The sequence below is a fragment of the Artemia franciscana genome, chromosome 10 (genome assembly GCF_032884065.1).
Source record: "Artemia franciscana chromosome 10, ASM3288406v1, whole genome shotgun sequence".
In the NCBI taxonomy this organism is placed as follows: domain Eukaryota; kingdom Metazoa; phylum Arthropoda; class Branchiopoda; order Anostraca; family Artemiidae; genus Artemia; species Artemia franciscana.
Window position 1 is genome coordinate 26,859,113 of NC_088872.1, and position 24,839 is coordinate 26,883,951.

Below are 24,839 nucleotides of genomic sequence, written 5' to 3' on the forward strand. Positions count from 1 at the left end.
AAAACACCATAAAGCCAGAAATTAACACACTCTGATCCATTGAAGAAATTTAATATGGCGAATATTAAACCTCTCGAGTCAATAAGGGAAGCTAAACAAGAGAAAACCCAGCAACATTAAATTCAGTAAAATTCAATTTTACGCATATGAAAATGCTGTGTGTCCAAGGAGTTTGATTTCTTTTCGAATCAGTATTACGAAACTCAACCCTCACGTGTCAAGTGGGAAACTTAACAAGGGTAAAGTCAAAGCACCTGAATTCGAGAACTAATCTCTTCATGCCTCAAGAATCAAAATCCCAAAATCCTTTTTTTCAAAATCCCACAATTTTTCAAGTTATTTTCATAATTTGACAAAGCAAAGCCTTCGCATTCATGGGATCTTAACAGGAGAGTAATGCCTTAATTCATATTTTCACAATTCTCATTTCGTTTTTCACCACAAAACCTTTTCTTTTCAAGAAACTCAGCAAATTTCTCATTTTCTTTCTTCTTATCGTTAGAATTTTCAGATTCCTCTATAACTGAACCTTTCAAATTTCAAGATCCGTGCCCTTTTTCAATATTTCTGAGTTCTTATTTCAATTTTTGATGACAAGCCCCTTTCCAATTCAAGAATCGTAAACAAATTTTACATTTTCCTACTTCGAAAGAATTTTGAATTTATAGATCTGTATAACTAATCTATTCATATTTCAAGAATAAATTCTTTTTTGTAGTTCCACAATTCTTCGTTATTTTCTCAATTTGACAACACTGGTTTTTGTATTTAAAGAATCTTAACAAATTTCACTTTTCAATATTATCGCACCTTTTTTCAAAATTTCATATTTCTTATTTGGATTTTTTACGACAAAACTCTAACCTATTAAGAATCTTAACAAATTTCGCGTCTTTACACTATTCTTAACGTCACCGCAGAAAGCTTTCTCCAGAATTTCAAGAATCTGAAAAACGTTATCAAACAGTTCGTGGTAACGAACTGTAGTAAGGAGCGATCCGGCTCAATAGTAACCAAAACTCTAAAAAATTGAATTTTGATATAAATAGCTACATCAAAAGAATCGCATTTTAATGCTGATTTTAAATATATAAGTTTCATCAAGTTTAGTCTTAGCCATCAAAAGTTACGAGCCTGAGAAAATTTGCCTTATTTAGGAAAATAGGGGGAAACACCCCCTAAAAGTCGTAGGATCTTAACGAAAATGACACCATCAGATTCAGCGTATCAGAGAACCCTACTGTAGAAGTTTCAAGCTCCTATCTACAAAAATGTGGAATTTTGCATTTTTTGCCAGAAGACAAATAACGGGTGCGTGTTTATTTGTTTGTTTTTTTGTTGTTTTTTTTTCCCAGGGGTCATCGTATCGACCAAGTGGTCCTAGAATGTCGAAAGAGGGCTCATTCTAACGGAAATGAAAAGTTCTAGTGCCCTTTTCAAGTGACCGAAAAAATTGGAGGGCATCTAGGCCCCCTCCCACGCTCATTTTTTTCCCAAAGTCAACGGATCAAAATTTTGAGATATCCATTTTGTTTGGCATAGTCGAAAATCTTAATAACTATGTTTTTGGGGATGACTTACTCCCCCACACTCCCTGGGGGAGGGGTTGCAAGTTACAAACTTCAACCAGTGTTTACATATAATAATGGTTATTGGGAAGTGTACAGACGTTTTCAGGGGGATTTTTTTGGTTTTGGGGGTAGGGTTGAGGGAGGGGGCTCTGTGGGAGGATCTTTCCTTGGAGAAATATGCCATGGGGGAAAAATTCAATGAAAAGGGCGCAGGATTTTCTAGCATTACTATAAAAAAAAAAAAAAAAACAATGAAAAAATACACATGAAAACGTTTTTTCAAATGAAAGTAAGGAATAGCATTGAAATTTAAAACAAACAGAGATTATTACGCATATGTAGGGTTCTAAAAATACTTTAGCATAAAGAGCGAGGTATTTAGGAGGAGATAAATACCTCGCTCTTTATACTAAAATATTTTTAGTGATTTCAACTATTTATTCTACGGCCTATTTGATTCAGGGGTCATTCTTAAAGAATTGGAACAAAACTTATGATTTAGTGTAAAGAGCGAGGTATTAACGAGGGTACAAACCCCCTCGTACACATAATAAAAATATAAGAATATAAAAGTTTGTTACGTAAGTTAATTCTTAAGTTACGTATATTTTTACTAATAAAAACGTTCGTTGAATATTAAAAGTTCTAGTAGCCTTTTTAAGTAACCGAAAAATTGGAGGGCAGCTAGGCCTCCTTCCCCACCCCGTATTTCTCAAAATCGTCTGATCAAAACTAAGAGAAAGCCATTTAGCCAAAAAAAAATTAATATACTAATTTCATTTCAATAATTTATGTGCGGAGAGCCAAAATCAAACATGCATTAATTTAAAAACGTTCAGAAATTAAATAAAAAAAACTAGTTTTTTTAACTGAAAGTAAGGAGCGACATTAAAACTTAAAACGAACAGAAATTACTCCGTATATGAAATGGGTTGTCTCCTCCGCAGTCCCACGCTCTTTACGCTAAAGTTTTTAGTTGTTTTAAAAAGTAGAATTGTGGCAAAGAGTCAAACTTTAGCGTAAAGAGCGAGGGACTGCGGAGGAGACAACCCATTTCATATACGGAGTAATTTCTGTTCGTTTTAAGTTTTAATGTCGCTCCTTACTTTCAGTTTAAAAAACTAGTTTTTTTTATTTAATATTTCTAGAGTCAATGCGGGAAGCTCAGCAAAGATAAACTCAGCAAAATCCAACGTAAATATGCGATGACAGCATATACTAAAAAAAAAAAATCTCTTAACACATATCATAACCTAGAAAAAACATAAAATCTGAAATTAACACACCACAATCCATTAAAGGAACCTAATATGGTGAAATCGCGTGAACCAAAAATATGTGAAGAAAAAAAATAGTCAGAATTTTCGGAAAAAATACAAAAAGACAAAATTACTTAAAAAAAACTTGAAAATAGTGGAAACTTTAGCACGCAAATCAAAAAAGAAGAAATTGCTTGAACAAAAATACGAAATTGCTTGAACAATAGTTAGAAATGGTGAGAACTGCGAAAAAAAAATAATAATTTGAAAACAAATTTGAAAATACAAGATTACTTGAAAAAAAGAAAATTGTGAAAACTTTGGAACAAAAGGAAGAAATTACTTAAACAATAATATAAAAAGATAAAACCATTTCAACAAAAAACTAAAGACATTGTTACTTGAGCAAAAACGTGGGAAAGACAAAATTACTTCAAAAAAACTTGAAAAATGCGAAACTACTTGAATAAAATTGAAAAAAACACGAAATTAAAACTTAAAACTTAAACTAAAACGGGGAATAACTTAAAACTTTTTTCCCCCAGGCTCTTAGGGTTTGTTTCAACCCCAAAAGCCGTGTTATGTGATATTTGGACCGTTTTCAATAAAATGGCTACCTCGAAATGTCCATTAGATACACTTCGAGAAAACATGATGTGTTTGTTTGTAGGGGAGGGGGGATAGCTGCCACCCGATCATTTCGACTCTTAAAAAGGGCACTAGAACTTCAGATTACCAATCCAATGAGCTCCCTCCAAAGTTTATACGACGACGTTTTCTATAAAAAAAAACTTATTTGCCCCCAGAGCATAACTTTCAACCCTTGCCCCGAGTACTGTGGAGTGGGGTTGCAATCCTCAAAGATATAATTTCCGTGCTTTTCAACTACGCTGATCAAAATGGCTCCCTCAAAATTTTGATCCGAAATATTTGGGGAAATGATGGGTGTGGGAGGGGTGGGGCTATTTGCCCTCCAATCACTTTCAACTATACAATGGGCACTAGTCCTCTCAATTTCCGATCGAATTAGCCCTTTTTGATGTTTTTACAACAACTCATTCTATAAGAAGTGTCCTGGTTAAAATAATAATTAATAAATAATACTTTGTGGCAACATCGTTCTTCACTTAGGATGCGCTATTGCGCTGCCTATGTTAGTCTTTCTCATAGAAATTTTTAAACGTCTTTTTTTATATTAGACTCCATCATTTTCTATTTTCCTATATACTCCGCGAGTGTTGGGGTATTTTCTGGGGGGGGGGATGGTAAACGCGGCCACCGAATTTATGAGTCAGTGTCACTTCAGCAGAACTTTATGTCCAAAAACAGCAGGTTATAGATTCCGTTGGGCTTGTAGTTGAGGATTTGAGGGCTAGTGGAAACAATGTCAAGCTTCTTGTCCCTCATACGATCAACAGCCCCGTTGGCTTTTGCATCTACTGGAATTCTTCATTCTGTTAGTGGAAGTGGAATACATTAAAATTTCGTATTGGCTCACGTGGAGAGTGCCAGCATTGTAGGATAATGGATGTCTTTATATCTCTGCCGTACAAATTTGAACTTTTTCATTATTTCAATCACATTGAAATTGAAAATGCTACTTTTGTAGCTGATAGTAGAATATCAGATGTATAGACTGGTGATTAGCGTGTCTAGGCAATATATACAGTTTTTCGATCATCTTGGCCTACCGTACACATTCTGCAGAACTCCCAACTGCAGAACTCATTGAAAATTGTATAGGCGTCGTATCATTTGTTTTGGTGGAAAAAATTTTTTGTATATTTTGTATGATATTAATTTTAGTGGTCTGAGAATAAACTGCTGTTCAATTTTGTTCATTAATATAGCTTTGCAAACAAAAGTCGTTTTTTTTTCACTAGATTGTTTTCTTCATCAGTTGATTTCTGCATAAGAACAGTCGTCACCAACAACTAGGGCTGGTGTGTTATCCGGATTTACCGCATTATGGTCTTGTAGCGAAAAGTCAGCTTTAAGTTTGTTGCAGCATAGATTTTGCTTCATCTTCTCAATTCTGCTAGTATAGTCAGTTTAACATTTTCGTTCGTTGTATAATAATCGTCCAATTGAAGAAAATTCACTCGTCACGAGAGCCCAAGGGAGTGACATTTTCTTTAACTGCCAAATAATTTTTTTTTATATTTTTTTAATAATTATTGTAAACTTTGAAAGCAGGTAAGATACATAATAAAATTCTCGAGTTTTGTCAAATGCCCATTTCCAAGATGATTACGCGACACGAAGTGAATCGGGGGGGGGCAAGATGGAGTTTATGCCCACCCCAAGATTTGGTCCAAATGGCGCCTCTGTCTAGAAGACAATATTTTCTAAGCGTAATTATATTGTTAAGAAGTTATTGTCATATTGCGTAGATTTTACACCACCCTTTGGTCTGGCATCTCAGTCACTGCATCTTTTAACTCTTTTGAATGTTATAAAATGACCTTTTCCGTGTTGTTGCTTGATTTATGACATAAAACATACAACAGATAATTAGTTATTGAATGTTATTCGACCGACAAGCCTGTAATAATAGCTCCCGAATTTGCTACTTTATAATGGTGATAGATGTCAATAATCATGATCGATTCAGTTTTGCATAATATTGGCTGCTTGATTGGCTTGGTTTTTATTTTGCATATATTATTGAACCTTAATTGTGATAATAACTCACGTTTTAGGTTTAAAGTTTAAGCTGATGTCTGCATTTGTTTTTTGTATTAGTTATTGTTCAAGAACGGATTTGTGTATTACACAGGCCGTGAGCCGTTACCTTATGTTGCGGCCCGTTAAACTTTTTGCGAAAAGGCATAATATCGTAATGCCCTGAAATTATATTATATTATTTTTAGTTTTAAAGACTAGCGATTACAATTTACCGGGAGGAAACATAATTGCTTCTCATCATTTTTCAGAAAGGAGTAAACAAACATTTAAATAGAAACACATATTCAGCAACTTATACTATAGCTCTTGTTGATTGAGTCTTGTCATATAGGAAGAAAGGGTGACGGCTGAACTTCCTGGCCGTGCAATGTCCGATCTTGGACAAGGATGAAAATATTCAATAGAAATGAATGCATTTTTAACTATGTAGTTATTAAAGTTATAAAAATAAGCACTCTTGCATTACTCTTATAAAGCGTGTCTTTTCTCTCAAAAATGATTGACCATAAACCCTCTCCAACATACGAAAACCGCGCAGCATTCGACCTGATAGCAAAATTATCTTTTCCATGAAATCTCAAAATTTTACAGGTCGTCTACCGTGCATTATTGGTCTATGGGGAATGTTCTATGTTGGGACTCTACACGATCCTTTGTTACTTGCCAACTGATAATTATGTTTTATCCCAATTATGTTAGCACTTTGAGCGGATTTATTCTAGGAGCGAAGATATTGCATTCCATCTGGTTGCTCCACTATCACTAAACACCGAAGAAAAAATGTTCACTTGATATAATTAATCAATTTTCGAGGAGTAAGACAATTTTGACACAGGTCACGATTTGACTAATTTAAAAAAATGTTTTTCAAGAAATAGTTTTTCTCAAGAAAGGAAAGACCTATGTTAAAACCTAAAACGATCAGAAATAAAGTAATATAATAGCTAAAATTTAAGACGAATAGAAGCTCAAATAAACAATCACATCAAACATAAAAATAACAGACACCAATATAGATGACTACATGAAGCATATGAAGAACAGAAATAAAAAAGAATAATCAACTCAAACTTAAAATGAACTTACATTTCCACAAGCTTATATTGGGGCTAACCTCCCCCTTAAGTTTCTAAAAACCAGAGCTTCTTTTATGCTATAACAAACACATAGGGGTTACGAACACTGTAATTTTGTTTGTCAAAACATCAACAACAACAAAATCACGATTTTAATCGTAATTACGGGAAAGAAAAACAAGATCCTTTGGATGCTTACATTTGGTAATTTCAGTTCAATTTTATTACTTTAAAGGGACACTTTCTTTGTTTACCTTTACCTTTCGTTTTGAAAAACATTCGAACATTGATGATTATATAATACTTCGAAACAAAAGTCGGTAATTTTGAAGCAATATCTTCAGTGTGTTGAAACAAGAACTTTAGTTGTATATCTGTATTTGCATTGATTAATCAATCAGTTAGATGCCAATTTATTTCCTACGCGTTTGAAAGAAATGTGTTTAAAGGAAGAAACATCAATTTTGGGGCCTTTTTTGGGCGTTACGATTAAAAACTGCCAAATTAGTTCCGAATTAGTTTTCTGCATAGAGGTTCGGTTCACCTAGTCGAGCGATGTGTCAATGGAATTCAAGAACCAATTGGAAACACAAAATGTTTAGTCCAGTTTTTGAACGCAACGAATCATTTAGTTTTTTGGACTCAGATGATCAATACCATTCAATGCCAAGCACTCCTTTTGGTTTAGACTGGACAAAGGTATTACGAGTCCTGACCAGTCCAGAAAATAAGTTGTTGGCTTATTTGCAGACCAAACAAATTTTAATTTTCAACTTTTTTTTGTGCATAGAGGTCCCTTTGGCTCAAGCACTTGTCGATATAAGCTTTGAGCTTTTATTGTAAAAGTACTTAGACCTTCTCCAGGTGAACCAATATTTCGATTACAAAAATCTTTTGCCCGTTCATCGCTTACCCAAACATAAAATTAGAATTCTCCTTGCTCCTTCCTTCCCTAGTATTCCCAGAAAGCTTCATCTCAACCCCCAAGACATGGAAGACATCCTATTTTAACAACCGTGTTGCATATAATGCCTTTTGATTTGCCTCTTTGCTTAACCCTCAATAGAGTCGATGTCCTGTAGGTACAAACAGTTTTGGGTGCACCGAAAATAAAAGAAAAATTTGTCCTCTCGTCTTCTCCTCCTAAAACAAACCTTAAAAAATTGAAGTCCCCCCCTGTACATGTAAAGTTTCAGATTGATTTCCCAAGGCGTTCGAGACGTGTTGCGTATATGCTAATTAAAATAACCTGGGTACGTGTAGTATCTTTGTATTTCTCTTGGCCCCGCTCCCCAAATCAAATCTAGAGGTCAACTCGGCTCTTCTTATTCTCCCTGAAAGTTTCAACTTAATCCCACATGATGCAGTCGGCATCTCTGTATTCAAATGCCCCGAAAAAACACGCTTATCTAAATAGCGCCACAACCAATGCTACTTCCAGAGACAAGTGCACCCCCCCCCTTTGCCCTCCTGTCACGAAACTTCAACAGTGACTCTTTCTCGTAATTTCTTATTTTGAACCTTAAAGTAAATATAATCATCTTTAACTTAGGTATTCAAATTAAAAAAGCGAAGTATTTGATGTCGGTTCTTAGTGTTATCTTTATATGAAACTAGCTGTTGGGGTGGCGCTTCGCGCCACCCCAACACCTAGTTGGTGGGGCGCTTCGCGCCCCCCAAGCCCCCCCGCGCGCGTAAGTCGTTACGCGTCATATTAGTTTTTTTGTAGTTTTTACCTTTTTTAGTTTTTTTCTTCTTTTGTATTAATGCTAAAGCCAAGGTTCAAACCTGGAGCCTCTCGGACCTAGAACCTGAAACATAACGCTTTACCAACTCAGCTACTTCGGCTTGAATACATTCGTTTTGAGCAGCTTCCTCGGGTGTTGCCATTGTAGGTTCTTCAGTCATTTTACAATTAGAAATTTCTCTTTCAACGGTCTTCTTACAATTAAAAATTTGTCTTTGAACGATATTCTTAAATACCTGTGTCCTGGTCGTCATTTATATTCCCTGTGTCCCGGTCGTCATTTGTGTCCCGGTATCCCAGTCTGTAATTTCTCTTTGAGTGTCCCGGTCGTTATTTATATTCCCTCTGTCCCGGTCTGTAATTTCTCTTTGAGTGTTTTTTCTTTTTAGCATTTTTTAGTTTTTTACATTTTTTCTTTTTTCAGTTTTCTTTTTCTTCTTTATTTTTCAGCTTCACTATGAAATACATATCGCCGAACCTTTGTTTTTTTTTAACTAAAATCTGGTAGGCATTGATGACCTTATCCAAGTCAAAATCCCAAACCCAATCATCATCGCTATCATTTTCAGTTTTGATATGTTTTGACTCTCGCTGTCCAGGTGGATCTTCATCTAACTGCGCGGTTTTGCGTTCTTTAGCCTCAAGCCTGTTTCCTTGCTGTTCTTTTGATTCCTCGGCACGCTTTCTTTTCTGACTTTCTCTATCAGCAGCAAGTTTTTTGGCATAGACTCTTTGAGCATCTGCATCGGCTTTTGCCATTGTAAGTTCATCAGTCATTTTAAACTTAAACATTAATAGATTTCTACGTGAACATATATGTCTTAAATATCTTTAATGACGTCACCGTCATAGCAAAAATGACGACAACTAACTTCATGACGTCAGTCGACACAGAAACATTTTTTTGTAGTTTTTACCTTTTTTAGTTTTTTTCTTCTTTTGTATTAATGCTAAAGCCAAGGTTCAAACCTGGAGCCTCTCGGACCTAGAACCTGAAACATAACGCTTTACCAACTCAGCTACTTCGGTTTGACATTTTTTCTTTTTTCAGTTTTCTTTTTCTTCTTTATTTTTCAGCTTCACTATGAAATACATATTGCCGAACCTTTGTTTTTTTAACTAAAATCTGGTAGGTATTGATGACCTTATCCAAGTCAAAATCCCAAACCCAATCATCATCGCTATCATTTTCAGTTTTGATATGTTTTGACTCTCGCTGTCCAGGTGGATCTTCATCTAACTGCGCGGTTTTGCGTTTTTTAGCCTCAAGCCTGTTTCCTTGCTGTTCTTTTGATTCCTCGGCACGCTTTCTTTTCTGACTTTCTATATCAGCAGCAAGTTTTTTGGCATAGACTCTTTGAGCATCTTCATCGGCTTTTGCCATTGTAAGTTCATCAGTCATTTTAAACTTAAACATTAATAGATTTCTACGTGAACATATATGTCTTAAATATCTTTCATGACGTCACCGTCATAGCAAAAATGACGACAACTAACTTCATGACGTCAGTCGACACAGAAACATGACGTCACCTGACAGACAGACAACTTATTTTTATATATATAGATATAGTAGCACACTAATAATTTGTATATTGTAAATTGCAATTGTAATTTGTATAATAAAATCAAATCTAGAGGTCAACTCGGCTCTTCTTATTCTCCCTGAAAGTTTCAACTTGATCCCACATGATACAGTCGGCATCTCTGTATTCAAATGCCCCGAAAAAAAACACGTTTCTCTAAATAGTGCCACAACCAATTCTACTTCCTGAGACAAGTGCACACACCCCCTTTGCCCCCTGTCACGAAACTGTGACAGTGACTTTTTCTCGTAATTTCTTATTTTGAACCTTAAAGTAAATATAATCATCTTTAACTTAGGTATCAAACAGTTCGGGGTAACGAACTGTAGTAAGGAGCGACCCGGCTCAATAGTAACCGAAACTCCAAAAAATAGAATTTTGATACCAATAGTTACATCAAAATAATGGCATTTTAATGCTGATTTTAAATATATAACTTTCATCAAGATTAGTCTTACCTATCAAAAGTTACGAGCCTGAGAAAATTTGCCTCATTTTAGAAAATAGGGGACCCCCCCCCCCTAAATGTCCTACAATCTTAACGAAAATCACACCATCAGATTCAGCGTATCAGAGAACCTTACTGTAGAAGTTTCAAGCTCCTATCTACAAAAATGTGGAATTTCGCATTTTTTGCCAGAAGACAAATCACGGATGCGTGTTTATTTGTTTTTTGTTGGTTTTTTTTTCAGGGATGATTGTATCGACCCAGTGGTACTAGAATGTCGCGAGAGGGCTCATTCTAACGGAAATTAAAATTTCTAGTGCCCTTTTTAATTGACCAAAAAAATCGGAGGGCACCTAGGCCCCCTCCCACGCTCATTTTTTTCCCCAAAGTCACCGGATCAAAATTCTGAAATAGCCATTTTATTCACCATAGTCGACAAACCTAATAACTGTGTCTTTGGGGACGACTTACTCCCCCGCAGTCCCCGTGGGAGGGGTTGCAAGTTACAAACTTTGACCTGTGTTTACATATAGTAATGGTTACTGGGAAGTGTACGGAAGTTTTCAGGGGTATTTTTTTGGTTTGGGAGGGAGAGTTGAGGTGGGGGTTACGTGGGAGGATCTTTACATGGAAAAACTTCTCATGGGGGAAGAGACTTTCAATGAAGGGGGCCAAGGGTTTTTTTTAGCATTATTTAAAAAAACAATGAAAAAATAAATATGAAAAGTTTTTTTCTACTGAAAGTGAGGAGCAGCATTAAAACTTAAAACGAGCAGAAATTATTGCGCATATGAGGGGTTTACCTCCTCGTAATACCTCGCTCATTACGCTAAAGTATTTTTAGTAATTTCAACTATTTATTCTACGGCCTTTGTGATTCAATGGTCATTCTTAAGGAATTGCAAATTTCGTTTTAATTATTTATGTACGGAGAGCCAAGATCAAAACATGCATTAATTAAAAAACGTCCAGAAATTGAATATAAAAAAACAAGTTTTTTTAAATGAAAGTAAGGAGCGACATTAAAACATAAAACGAACAGAAATTACTCCGTATATGAAAGGGGCTTTTCCTCCTCAACGCCCCGCTCCTTACGCTAAAGGTTTTTTACTGTTTTAAGAAGTAGAGTTAAGAGAAAGAGTCAAACTTTAGCGTAAAGAGCGGGGCGTTGAGGAGGGAAAGCCCTTTCATATACGGAGTAATTTCTGTTCGTTTTAAGTTTTAATTTCGCTCCTTACTTTCATTTAAAAAAACTTGTTTTTTTTTATTTAATTCAAATTAAAGAAGCGAAGTATTTGATGTCGGGCCTTAGTGTTATCTTTATAGAAATATAGTAACACACTAATAATTTGTTATCTTTGACTCTAGTAAGTGATAAATGCATAAGAAGAATCAGTTACTTTTACTGCATGCAATATTGATGTTGTTTGGTTATTGCTCGTATTGGCTTGTAAGCTTCTCTATTATTTTTTGCTGATCTGCCGTTACAAATTTTGGAGCTGTATCTAGAACGCGAAATGATTGTTAGATGATGGCGTAGCTGCATCTTGACAGCTTTCTTTTCTTACCTTAACAGGCAGAGGCAGAGAGCCACTAGTTGGCACCCCCCCCCCCTCAGTTGAAATACAGGTTTTTCAAAAGTCATGTCAAAACTAAGATAGATCGGCATAATTCAAGCATCCACAGAATCAGATCAGTTTTCTTTAGTATACCATTGCTTTACTATGGTACTATATGGCTCATTTTTCACTTGGTCATTTTCCCTTAATTTCGGAAAATCGGCTCCAAATCCCCCCCCCCCCGCCAAGATTATGACTCATTATGCCCCTGACCTTAGCCCATCTTTGTTTATGGATTTAGTTATTATGTCGCTATTTTTCTTCTCTTATTTTTCACTAAAACCCATCTTTGTTTATGGATTTAGTTATTATGTCGCTATTTTTCTTCTCTTTTTTGAGCTCTGTTTCTATTAAAGTTTTTCTGAATTCAGTATTTGCAAATCCCTTTTCAAAACTGTTAAGAGAAATGTATGATTTAGAATAGACAAAGCTGGTGCTAGAAATGGCGAAAAAAGGAATTACAACTAATTACTTTCATGATGGTTAATAGTATGTTTGATATATATTTACTTTACTTTAAGGAATGTCAAGAATATAGCACTGAGATGTTTGTCTTTGTTTTTACCAATTCTGAATTTAAGATTTGGAATAATAATAATAATTTTTGCTTTAAACCCGAAAGCAAAGATTATTATATTTATTGTTTTTTGATCAGTTTGACAAGCGTTCATCAAAAGTGTACTATTATATAATAAATCAAGAGCCTTCGCCTGTTAAGTCAGTGTTATCAAAGTCGGTTGACCATGCTTCAGAAACACTAGAAATTTTGTTGCTCGTCTTGCCTAATAGTGGAATTAGTAATTACTTTGCTTCTGGCGCCTATTCTGCTGCCAAAAGCCCTAAAAAACGTATTCCATGGTCTTCATTCTGCTACTGCAAAAAGACCAGAAATAATTACAATAACGGGAGTTTAGGTCGATAAAACTAAGGAAAACAGATCCAAGTCATTGACAGATCCAGTGTCAGATCCAGTGTCATTGGGGGGGGGGACCGGAAATCTTGGAAAACGCTTAAAGCGGAGAGATCAGGATGAAACTTGGCGGAAAGAATAAGCACAAGTCCAAGGTAGGTGGCTGACATAACCAGACCGGATCCGCTCTCTTTGGTGGAGTTGGGGGGGGGGAGTATTTCGGAAAAAATTAGGTATTTGTAACTTACGAACGGGTGATCAGATCTTAATGAAATTTGATATCTAAAAGGATATTGTGCTTTAGAACTTTCATTTTAAATTCCGACAAGATCCGGTGATATTGGGGGGAGTTGGAGAGGGAACCGGGAATCTTGGAAAACGCTTATAAATGTCGCAGATATGTGATTGACGTAACCGGACTGGATCCGCTCTCTTTGGGGGAGTTTGGAGGTGGGGTTCAGTGCTTTGGCGAGTTTGGTGCTTCTGGACGTGCTAGGACGTTGAAAATTGGAAGGCATGTCAGGGAGCTGCAGAAATTGACTTGATAAAGTTGTTTTCCCCGATTCGACTATCTGGGGGGCTGAAGGGAGAGGCAAAAATAGAAAAATAGGTATTTTTAACTTACGAGTGGGTAATCGGATCTTAATGAATTTTGATATTTAGAAGGACCTCGGGACTCAGAGCTCTTATTTTAAATCCTGACCGGTATTAAGCCTCTGGTTTTCCTTTTAAAGCAATCTATTGATTCTTAGAATTTTGCTAGAGCTCATACCATATGAGCTCTTGGCTCTTCTGACATCGTCACAAGTGCCATATGAGCTCTTAGCTCTTGTTTATTTTATGTTTTCTTTGATGTCTAGTGTTATCTTTCTTTCAGGTTCAGTTTTATTTGAATAATAATGAAACTGATAGACAGGGTATAGACACACGTCTATACCCTACTACAATCCAATCACCTTTAATTTATTTTACATTTTCTTCCAAGTCTAATTTTATCTTCCTTTCGAATCTGATTTTATTCTAACGATAATGGAAGGTGGTCCCCTCCCTCTAAGAAAGGATCATTATGCATGTCCACTGCTCACTTACACTGTTTTAACTAACTGACAAATTCAACGGAAAAAAAAATTGTCCTTGTTGCACAATTTATTCCTTTCGAGTCATTCTGACGAAATTCAAGCCTCTCAATTAAATACTAAAAATTCTACAACGGGGAAGTCACCATATATATAAGAAAACAGCATGTGTTCAACACATTATCCCTCCATTCATATCTTAATCCACTAAAACACCATAAAGCCAGAAATTAACACACTCTGATCCATTGAAGAAATTTAATATGGCGAATATTAAACCTCTCGAGTCAATAAGGGAAGCTAAACAAGAGAAAACCCAGCAACATTAAATTCAGTAAAATTCAATTTTACGCATATGAAAATGCTGTGTGTCCAAGGAGTTTGATTTCTTTTCGAATCAGTATTACGAAACTCAACCCTCACGTGTCAAGTGGGAAACTTAACAAGGGTAAAGTCAAAGCACCTGAATTCGAGAACTAATCTCTTCATGCCTCAAGAATCAAAATCCCAAAATCCTTTTTTTCAAAATCCCACAATTTTTCAAGTTATTTTCATAATTTGACAAAGCAAAGCCTTCGCATTCATGGGATCTTAACAGGAGAGTAATGCCTTAATTCATATTTTCACAATTCTCATTTCGTTTTTCACCACAAAACCTTTTCTTTTCAAGAAACTCAGCAAATTTCTCATTTTCTTTCTTCTTATCGTTAGAATTTTCAGATTCCTCTATAACTGAACCTTTCAAATTTCAAGATCCGTGCCCTTTTTCAATATTTCTGAGTTCTTATTTCAATTTTTGATGACAAGCCCCTTTCCAATTCAAGAATCGTAAACAAATTTTACATTTTCCTACTTCGAAAGAATTTTGAATTTATAGATCTGTATAACTAATCTATTCATATTTCAAGAATAAATTCTTTTTTGTAGTTCCACAATTCTTCGTTATTTTCTCAATTTGACAACACTGGTTTTTGTATTTAAAGAATCTTAACAAATTTCACTTTTCAATATTATCGCACCTTTTTTCAAAATTTCATATTTCTTATTTGGATTTTTTACGACAAAACTCTAACCTATTAAGAATCTTAACAAATTTCGCGTCTTTACACTATTCTTAACGTCACCGCAGAAAGCTTTCTCCAGAATTTCAAGAATCTGAAAAACGTTATCAAACAGTTCGTGGTAACGAACTGTAGTAAGGAGCGATCCGGCTCAATAGTAACCAAAACTCTAAAAAATTGAATTTTGATATAAATAGCTACATCAAAAGAATCGCATTTTAATGCTGATTTTAAATATATAAGTTTCATCAAGTTTAGTCTTAGCCATCAAAAGTTACGAGCCTGAGAAAATTTGCCTTATTTAGGAAAATAGGGGGAAACACCCCCTAAAAGTCGTAGGATCTTAACGAAAATGACACCATCAGATTCAGCGTATCAGAGAACCCTACTGTAGAAGTTTCAAGCTCCTATCTACAAAAATGTGGAATTTTGCATTTTTTGCCAGAAGACAAATAACGGGTGCGTGTTTATTTGTTTGTTTTTTTGTTGTTTTTTTTTCCCAGGGGTCATCGTATCGACCAAGTGGTCCTAGAATGTCGAAAGAGGGCTCATTCTAACGGAAATGAAAAGTTCTAGTGCCCTTTTCAAGTGACCGAAAAAATTGGAGGGCATCTAGGCCCCCTCCCACGCTCATTTTTTTCCCAAAGTCAACGGATCAAAATTTTGAGATATCCATTTTGTTTGGCATAGTCGAAAATCTTAATAACTATGTTTTTGGGGATGACTTACTCCCCCACACTCCCTGGGGGAGGGGTTGCAAGTTACAAACTTCAACCAGTGTTTACATATAATAATGGTTATTGGGAAGTGTACAGACGTTTTCAGGGGGATTTTTTTGGTTTTGGGGGTAGGGTTGAGGGAGGGGGCTCTGTGGGAGGATCTTTCCTTGGAGAAATATGCCATGGGGGAAAAATTCAATGAAAAGGGCGCAGGATTTTCTAGCATTACTATAAAAAAAAAAAAAAACAATGAAAAAATACACATGAAAACGTTTTTTCAAATGAAAGTAAGGAATAGCATTGAAATTTAAAACAAACAGAGATTATTACGCATATGTAGGGTTCTAAAAATACTTTAGCATAAAGAGCGAGGTATTTAGGAGGAGATAAATACCTCGCTCTTTATACTAAAATATTTTTAGTGATTTCAACTATTTATTCTACGGCCTATTTGATTCAGGGGTCATTCTTAAAGAATTGGAACAAAACTTATGATTTAGTGTAAAGAGCGAGGTATTAACGAGGGTACAAACCCCCTCGTACACATAATAAAAATATAAGAATATAAAAGTTTGTTACGTAAGTTAATTCTTAAGTTACGTATATTTTTACTAATAAAAACGTTCGTTGAATATTAAAAGTTCTAGTAGCCTTTTTAAGTAACCGAAAAATTGGAGGGCAGCTAGGCCTCCTTCCCCACCCCGTATTTCTCAAAATCGTCTGATCAAAACTAAGAGAAAGCCATTTAGCCAAAAAAAAATTAATATACTAATTTCATTTCAATAATTTATGTGCGGAGAGCCAAAATCAAACATGCATTAATTCAAAAACGTTCAGAAATTAAATAAAAAAAACTAGTTTTTTTAACTGAAAGTAAGGAGCGACATTAAAACTTAAAACGAACAGAAATTACTCCGTATATGAAATGGGTTGTCTCCTCCGCAGTCCCACGCTCTTTACGCTAAAGTTTTTAGTTGTTTTAAAAAGTAGAATTGTGGCAAAGAGTCAAACTTTAGCGTAAAGAGCGAGGGACTGCGGAGGAGACAACCCATTTCATATACGGAGTAATTTCTGTTCGTTTTAAGTTTTAATGTCGCTCCTTACTTTCAGTTTAAAAAACTAGTTTTTTTTATTTAATATTTCTAGAGTCAATGCGGGAAGCTCAGCAAAGATAAACTCAGCAAAATCCAACGTAAATATGCGATGACAGCATATACTAAAAAAAAAAAATCTCTTAACACATATCATAACCTAGAAAAAACATAAAATCTGAAATTAACACACCACAATCCATTAAAGGAACCTAATATGGTGAAATCGCGTGAACCAAAAATATGTGAAGAAAAAAAATAGTCAGAATTTTCGGAAAAAATACAAAAAGACAAAATTACTTAAAAAAAACTTGAAAATAGTGGAAACTTTAGCACGCAAATCAAAAAAGAAGAAATTGCTTGAACAAAAATACGAAATTGCTTGAACAATAGTTAGAAATGGTGAGAACTGCGAAAAAAAAATAATAATTTGAAAACAAATTTGAAAATACAAGATTACTTGAAAAAAAGAAAATTGTGAAAACTTTGGAACAAAAGGAAGAAATTACTTAAACAATAATATAAAAAGATAAAACCATTTCAACAAAAAACTAAAGACATTGTTACTTGAGCAAAAACGTGGGAAAGACAAAATTACTTCAAAAAAACTTGAAAAATGCGAAACTACTTGAATAAAATTGAAAAAAACACGAAATTAATTGATAAAAAATTGAAAAAGGCGAAATTAATTGATAAACAATTGAAAAAGACGAAATTACCTGAACAAAAATTTGAAAAAGATGAAATTTTATGAGCAAACACTGAAAGTGGAAAAAACTTTTTGATGAAAAATGAAAGTCAGAAAACTTTACGACAAAGATTGAAAACCTGTGCGCTTCCACCACAAAATTGGGAATCTTTGAAATCTTTGCGACACAAATCGAACAAAAACAAAATAAGCTGGACAAAAATTGAAAATCTCTGAAACCATTTTGACATATATTGAAAATCAATCATTTTCTTTGACACAACCCGACTTTATTCGTTGAATATGTGTGTTCTTACATGATTTTAGAGTTACACTTGTCAAACAGTAGAAAATTTAAATTAGGAGTGCTTAATTTAAAAGTCAAATTTCAGCAATAATTTGTTCCGTAGGGATATTGCAATTTTTTTGCCTCTTTGGTTGAATTTACATGGTCTAGTTAGATGAAGATTTTTTTTTTTGGTGACTCTACATTGAATAGTAGCATGACCTGGGTCACATTGCATAAAGAGGGGTAGTTTGACTTGCTAGAAAATAAGACTTTTAATCGTTGTGGTGGGAAAGAAGGCTGAAAATCAAAGAACTCCAACCCCACTTGCAGATGTCTAATGCTTTGGCATTGTTATGCCTCTTCATAATCTGTCCTGTCTAAATGACCAGAAATGATCATGCAATCAATTATAAAAGGATTTCTTTTATAGTTGGAATTTTACTCTGGTGTGTCTGAGAGTACTGCTGTTATTGTTACTATTATTTTATTTGGTTTGATTATTTAAAAATATAGCCGCAGTTCCACAACCATAACCGTTAAAACTTTAGTTATAAAATATTATAAAAAGTAGTTATAAAATAAAATAGCAGTTATAAAATATAAAATGAAATATCAGTTATAAAAAGAGCTATAAAAATATTACAAAATATAGGAGTTAGAGTTAGAGTCGTCTCTTTGAAAATCAAAGATTTGCGAATCGAAACTACAAACATTCTAGAAGTTATCGTTGGTGTCTTGGTTTTTGTAGTTTTACAGTCTTGGTAAAAATTATCTTACTAATGGTGTATGAAATAATTTCATAGAACTTATTCTTCTTTCTTTGTGATTTAGCTTTATATTTATTTTTTTGATTTGTCTCTGCTAATTTAGCCTTGAACACCGCAAAAATAGGTGATGGTCAATCTGAACCCGCGTTATGTAAGTCTATATTCTTTCTTTTTTCTTCTTTTTTTTTACTGAGTTTATTGGCTTTTTAACTCATTTCAGATTTATCACGGCGCGTCGATACGGTCAAAGAGGAAAATATGTGTTTGAAGTCTGAGAATCAAGTACTCGGCCAGTATATAGAAAATCTCATGTCAGCTTCCTCTGTTTTCCAGTCTACTACACCCAAACCAAGAAATCTAAAAATGTAGCTAACTTAATGTCTTATTATTGTGAGATTTGCACCATTATTTTTTATTGCAATGCTTTTCATAGTTCGTTCACTCTAGGTGATTTTATATATTTTATCGCCACGGCTTTTGTCCGCCAAGTTTGATTGCAAGTAAACTATGAAAGTTTAAACAATGTCCTCGCAATTAAATAATTTTGTTTCTTTTCGGCTGTGGGTATTAAATATATACTAAAATAACTATTTGGACTGTGAAAAATTAGGCTACTTTAAATAAATAGTATTTTTATTGCTTTACGCTCTATGAGCTTAGTTCAAATAGCTTACGTTTTTTAATGCACCAAACCCAAACTAGGAAGATATTCGTAGTTGCTGTCACGATTCTACTATACTATGCTCGATTATGTTGTAATTCAAAAAGGGGTGCAGACTAATTTACATTGAAGAATGTAATTGCATAACACTCGGTCAAAACATTAGTTACACCGGCAAAATCATCTGTGTGTAGAATTAGTTATTTTACTAGACCAGTTATAATGTTAGGATGCCTTAAAATAACATAATTAATTTTATGTAGGACCATGGGTGGACAAAAAAAGACTATGGGCTGATGTCTTTTTTTCAAAGTCCCATAAATGTTTTTTTTTCGCAAGAAGTCTGATTTTAAGACCAGGGGTGCACAAAAAGATACTATGCCAATCTTCTTTTTTTTTAGAACAATTTTATTAGAAATAAACATTTCTTAACAATAGCACAACATAAGCTAAGCTTGCGATGCTGTACTAAATTCAAGGAGAATAAAGAGAGAATATGGAAAATGAGAGAATTTGGAGAATGAGACCATATACCGAAACCAACAACAATAAAAAAACATAAAAAATAAATTACCTTGCGTTACCCCAAGACAACAAAAAATAACTACCAAAAAAATACATGAATATTACAAATGAATAACCTATGGCAAATTTATTTTAATTAATCTGTTTCAAAAGTATACCTACCGAGCAACTCCACACGTAATTCAGACTTAAACTGGCCAAAGCTACCTATTTCCTTGATATCTATACTCAGTTTATTCCAGAGTTTTGAAGCTCTGTAAATAAGTGAAAAAGAAGACCTACTTGAAACTAATCGAGGAACCTAATCACTAATTTGCGGAAGTTCTATAAATGTTTTGTTTTGTTTTTTTGTCGCAAGCTGCTCAACAAAGAGAAGGCTTCAAGAAGTTGCAAAAAGACGGCAAAAAAAGGAAAGGAATAAAGCCTTGCTTTATTTTAGTATATTTTATGGGGTGTAGTCAGTATTGACTGAACCGCGCAGTCGATTGACTTTTATAGCAAATAGCAACAAGCTTAAAAATAAAAGGTCCAAAAGGGAAACTGGAGACATAAAAAAATGGAAGAAAAACTTGTATAAGATTTAATCGAAGTATCAAGGATTTACCTCCAAGTTTGTGAGTCTGATTAAACAAACGAGCGTTAAAATTTATGTATGTGCTTATTTTTGTTTGTGGAATTCATTAAATATTTATTTCTTCTGTATTCTATAGATAAAACTTCAGAGCTGAAAAGGACGAAATTTTAAATCTTTAATTTGTTGCAATCGTTTACTTCACATTCCAATAGCCTTTTTGTGACTGCAGTGTGACTATTAGTGGACCGCGTAAAGCTCGAAAGCTTTACTTTGTGTAGTACAATTACCCAGATGGGAACTGTGACAGAGAAGTTCTGCTACGCATAGCGTATGTAGGTGGAGGATTTTCTCAGCTGAAGAATATTTGGAGATGCGGATACTACTCTCAGAAGTTGAAATTGCGATTGTTTAGGAGTAATGTGCTTTTATATGGATGAAAGTCCAAGAGCCTTTCAAAGAATGCTGAGAAAAGGCTACTTGGCTTCAAGAATAATTGCCTGCATAGAATCTTTACGGTACGTTGGACTGATAAAGTAACAAATGCCCGAAAAATCATACCGAAAAACCATTTTCGGGATCATACCGAAAAACATTGGTGACCGACGAGATCAGAATGAGAAGACGGAAGTATTGGGAGCATATGACCGCATGAGGGAAGGACGCCTCCCATACGATTTATGGTTGTGCACCCCACCCGGCATTCGAAGGAGTGGAAGACAACGCAGCACATTTAGTAGATCCCTGGAGAAATTGGCAGCGAGTCTCCAAACCACTTTGAATGAACTTTGGTCTTTGGCACAAGATCGGTCAAGTCAGAGGTCAACCGTCGCTCCCCTATGCGCCCCCAGGCGTAGGAGGATGTAAGTAAGTATGGCTAACCTAAATAGTTGACAGATTATTTAAACTTACCTTTGCTCTGAACTAAATCTCTACAAAAACACAAGGAAGTTCTGAGTTTGAACAAGAGGTCCTTTGATATCTGTTTTTCTTATTTTTATCTTAGTTGAACGTGCCTTTTCGCAAAGAGGGAAAACCAGGATGTTCTCCGAGATTAGTTTGAAGATGTCCTAGAAAATTCGTGGAGAAAATATCTTTTAGGTCCGTGTATTAGAGTGCAAGAAATTGTGGGTATTCCAATTTCATCCTCCAAAACGTCCAGGTCATGTAAAATTGAGTGTGAGAATATTAGGATACTACAGTTGTCATGGAAGGTTTATCGAATGCTAAGTTTTGGGTCAATCAAGCAACCAGTGGTAATGTAACAGTATTAGATATGACAAAATATTTTGTGGGTTGAAATTTTGACACAATCGAAATTTGAGGGCTGCAAAACTTAGAATAGATTGGGTTAAAATAACTGTTTCACAAACAGATGCAAAATAGAATTTTTAGTCTTCAAAAAAGTAAATGCCTGAACTGCCCTCTGTGTGGGTAGGCCTGATAGGCAGATAGTACAAAAAGGGGGAGGGGGATAAAATACCTGGGTTCCAAGCTTCAAAATACTTCATCCAATATTTTTAGCGTGGAGATTTCTGGTTGATTGCTAAGAACTTAAATTGGAAAATATTTTGCTTTTTCTTATTTTATTATTTTTTTTTTTTTACTTTCTATAGTTGATGCTATTTTTTAGTAGAAGATTCGTTAAAAAATACTTGCTACCATTTTGTTTGTAATTAATAAAAAAAAATGCACAGTTCAATTACAAAAGACCATACAACACCGCCTGAATTCCTGTCATCCGTTTTCTAGTTGAAGCTTGACAAATGGATTGCACCATGCTGTATACGTTTCGAGAAAAATCTGGTTTTAACCCTAAAAATAATTATGACAGAATACAGGATAATTTTACTGAACATAAGGCCATTTTCACATAAGATGGGATGGTTTTGCAGTTTTGAATGTAAATGAATAGACAAAAATGCGGGTAAACTCTTCACAATTTCTAATATTCTAATTGTCTGATTAGTTATGAATGAAATATGACATATTTTATTTTCATTATCTAATTTTAGAATTGGGATCTAAACAAATATTATCATGGTTGCAGCAGTAGCTGTGGCCTAGTAAAGAGCGCACGGCCCATAGTAACCGAAATTAAAAAGCGACTTTTGAAAAGCTTGACTAGGACGGAAATTTTCCATTTAGTTTTATTAGGAAATGGTACTTTTCATTCAAGTATACCTAAAATTTGTAGTTATGAGAACCAATCTTGAGAATTTCGAGAAAGAACGTAAAACCTGAAAGCTTAAAATCCCGCACCTTGAACAACAAGAAAAATCATATTTTGGTATGGGTAGCACTGATGTCTCCTTTTCTTTTATTTTTGTTTTCTAAAGCGCTGATCGAACCCGATCAGCCCTTTAGCCATTTCGAGCCTAAACCATAAATTTGTGTCTTCTTTTTTTTCTTTTTGTTGACATTATAAGTATCCTCTCATTATGGTCGCTAACTATCTTTTTGTCAAAGAGCATATTTGAAAACTAATGAGGATAGATACTGCCAGAAAAAAGATAAATAGGCAGATACAACCAGAAAAAACAATAGGCAGGAACTATCGAAACTCGACAAGTTTCTCAGGGAAAACAGTTGGAATATCCCGTATGCTAGCCAAATCTTTAAACACGACCAAAATTAGCATTGCATCCTCAGTAACTAACCGTGTTGTAGAACATTGAATTGATAATTTTCTTGGGAATACGGACCCCACAGTTTGTAACTAGCTACCGTAAGTTTGGGCTACAGGCGTGCTAGCTATTCCTGTAAAGACTCTGCTTCTGAGGCGTCAATTTGACGGCCTATACACCCATGTCTCTCGAGTATCTTTGGCCTTTTCTCTTTAGTTGCTTTTCACGGCGGTAGTGCCACCCTTTACTAGGTTCCAGAAAAAATAATAATATTCAAGTCACTTTTTGTAATCAGAGTTAGAGCATTAGCCCCAAACGAGGGAAGGGTGAACACAGTCCAAAGTACCTGAAATTTAATCTAATTTGGGCTCCAATTTCAAAAACTTTGTCCTTTTGGATTTTATTTTTTTTCTGCTGATATCCAGACACCTTTTTTAAATTTTGAATAGGCGTTATCCCAAAAATATTGATAAGCTATAACAACTTGAAAGCTCCTCGTGGATAACCGTTGGAATATCCCTTATGCTACCCAGTTTTTTAATTACATTAGTCAACATTACATCCTCAACATGAGTGGAAGTGACTTTCTTTTAGGAATGGAGGATCCGAGTTCAGTCTGCTTGTGGTAACTATAATTTCAATTGAAATAATCAAAAACCAAATTGTGAGATAAATTGAACTGATATCATTAGCTGATCCAAATTCTTTCTGTAAATTCTTTTATTGTTGCAAAGTTAGCAGATTCAGATTGTACATCGTGTTTGCGAATGAAAAATTTTTTTTATTAAAAATAACCCAATAATTTGTTAAAAAGACATGATATATAATTGATAATATTTTCGTGATTACATTACCAGAACAAAGTCTAATGTTGCCTCTTTGTTTGCTCATGAAAAATCTATAAAGCAAGTTTGTAACCGAGGCATATTGGTAACATCTGATGCAGGGCCCTGTTGCAGTTAGTAGAGTAGCACTATAGCTTGTCTTAACAGTCATGTGTTGATCCTTTGGAGTGATAGCAGGTGATTTTCAGATGCACCATCATAGAGACGGTCACTTAATACGGGACTTCCCTCTTAACGCATTAGTGCATATCATAGGTTGTGCTAAGAGTAGAACCTCAAGCCTTCAATGTATTATTATTGTTTTTATTTCTCTGGTAACTTTGTATAGAAGGAACGGTTTTGGGGACTTGGAGCTCTTTGCATTGATTTTGCCAGGAAATAGGCGAAAAAACTTTTTGTCCCTAACCAGTGTGATGATGACATCTTTAAGTTCGTATACAGCATATATGAACTTAGGCAATGGCAAGTAGACTTTAGCTGTACCTAGAATTTTACTTTACGTCGGTTTGTATCACGTCTTGAAAGTCATTAGCCAAAAGCTAATAGCAATAAGAAAGTGGAACTTCTAGATGAGTAATTAGAAAACATCGAAAATAAATTTGTAAAATTTTCCGGGAAAGCCTTTTGCGCTTAATCAGGGATATAATCTTCATCTCCATACCGAATTTTTTATTTTCAGATAGGTTGCTTTTGATGATTATGGTGGTTTTAGGCTATGATTATGGTGTTTTTATGAATTTATACCTTATCCTTGTATGAAAAGAATTGTTTAAGTATGAAATAATATACATTATTCAACTTAGGCAACTTGCTATGCATCACGCTGCATTTGTTAATAAGATTCAAATACAGTCAATTTCTTGAACACAAATGAAACAGTTTTATCTGGGAAAAGAGCCGAAATGAGAAAAAGAATACCACCTATGGTGTTCTAATTGGCTTTATGTAGTATTTTTTGTTGTGAAGCTTATATTCTCCATCATCCCCTACAAACTATCACCGTTACTTGTTAAAA

General features: G+C 34.7%; 1 protein-coding gene across 3 annotated transcripts in view; it reads left to right on the forward strand.

The window, feature by feature from the left end:
• The window catches only part of LOC136031999 (short coiled-coil protein B-like), a 90,775-nt gene extending 70,294 nt beyond the window's left edge, over window positions 1-20,481 (forward strand). For all 3 annotated transcript variants that reach the window (XM_065712064.1, XM_065712065.1, XM_065712066.1), the window contains exon 4: window positions 18,816-20,481. In XM_065712064.1, the coding sequence (XP_065568136.1) occupies window positions 18,816-18,964 (149 nt within the window). In that variant the 3' untranslated portion in view covers window positions 18,965-20,481. The remainder of the gene's footprint in view (window positions 1-18,815) is intronic.
• The last annotated feature ends 4,358 nt before the right edge of the window (window positions 20,482-24,839 follow it).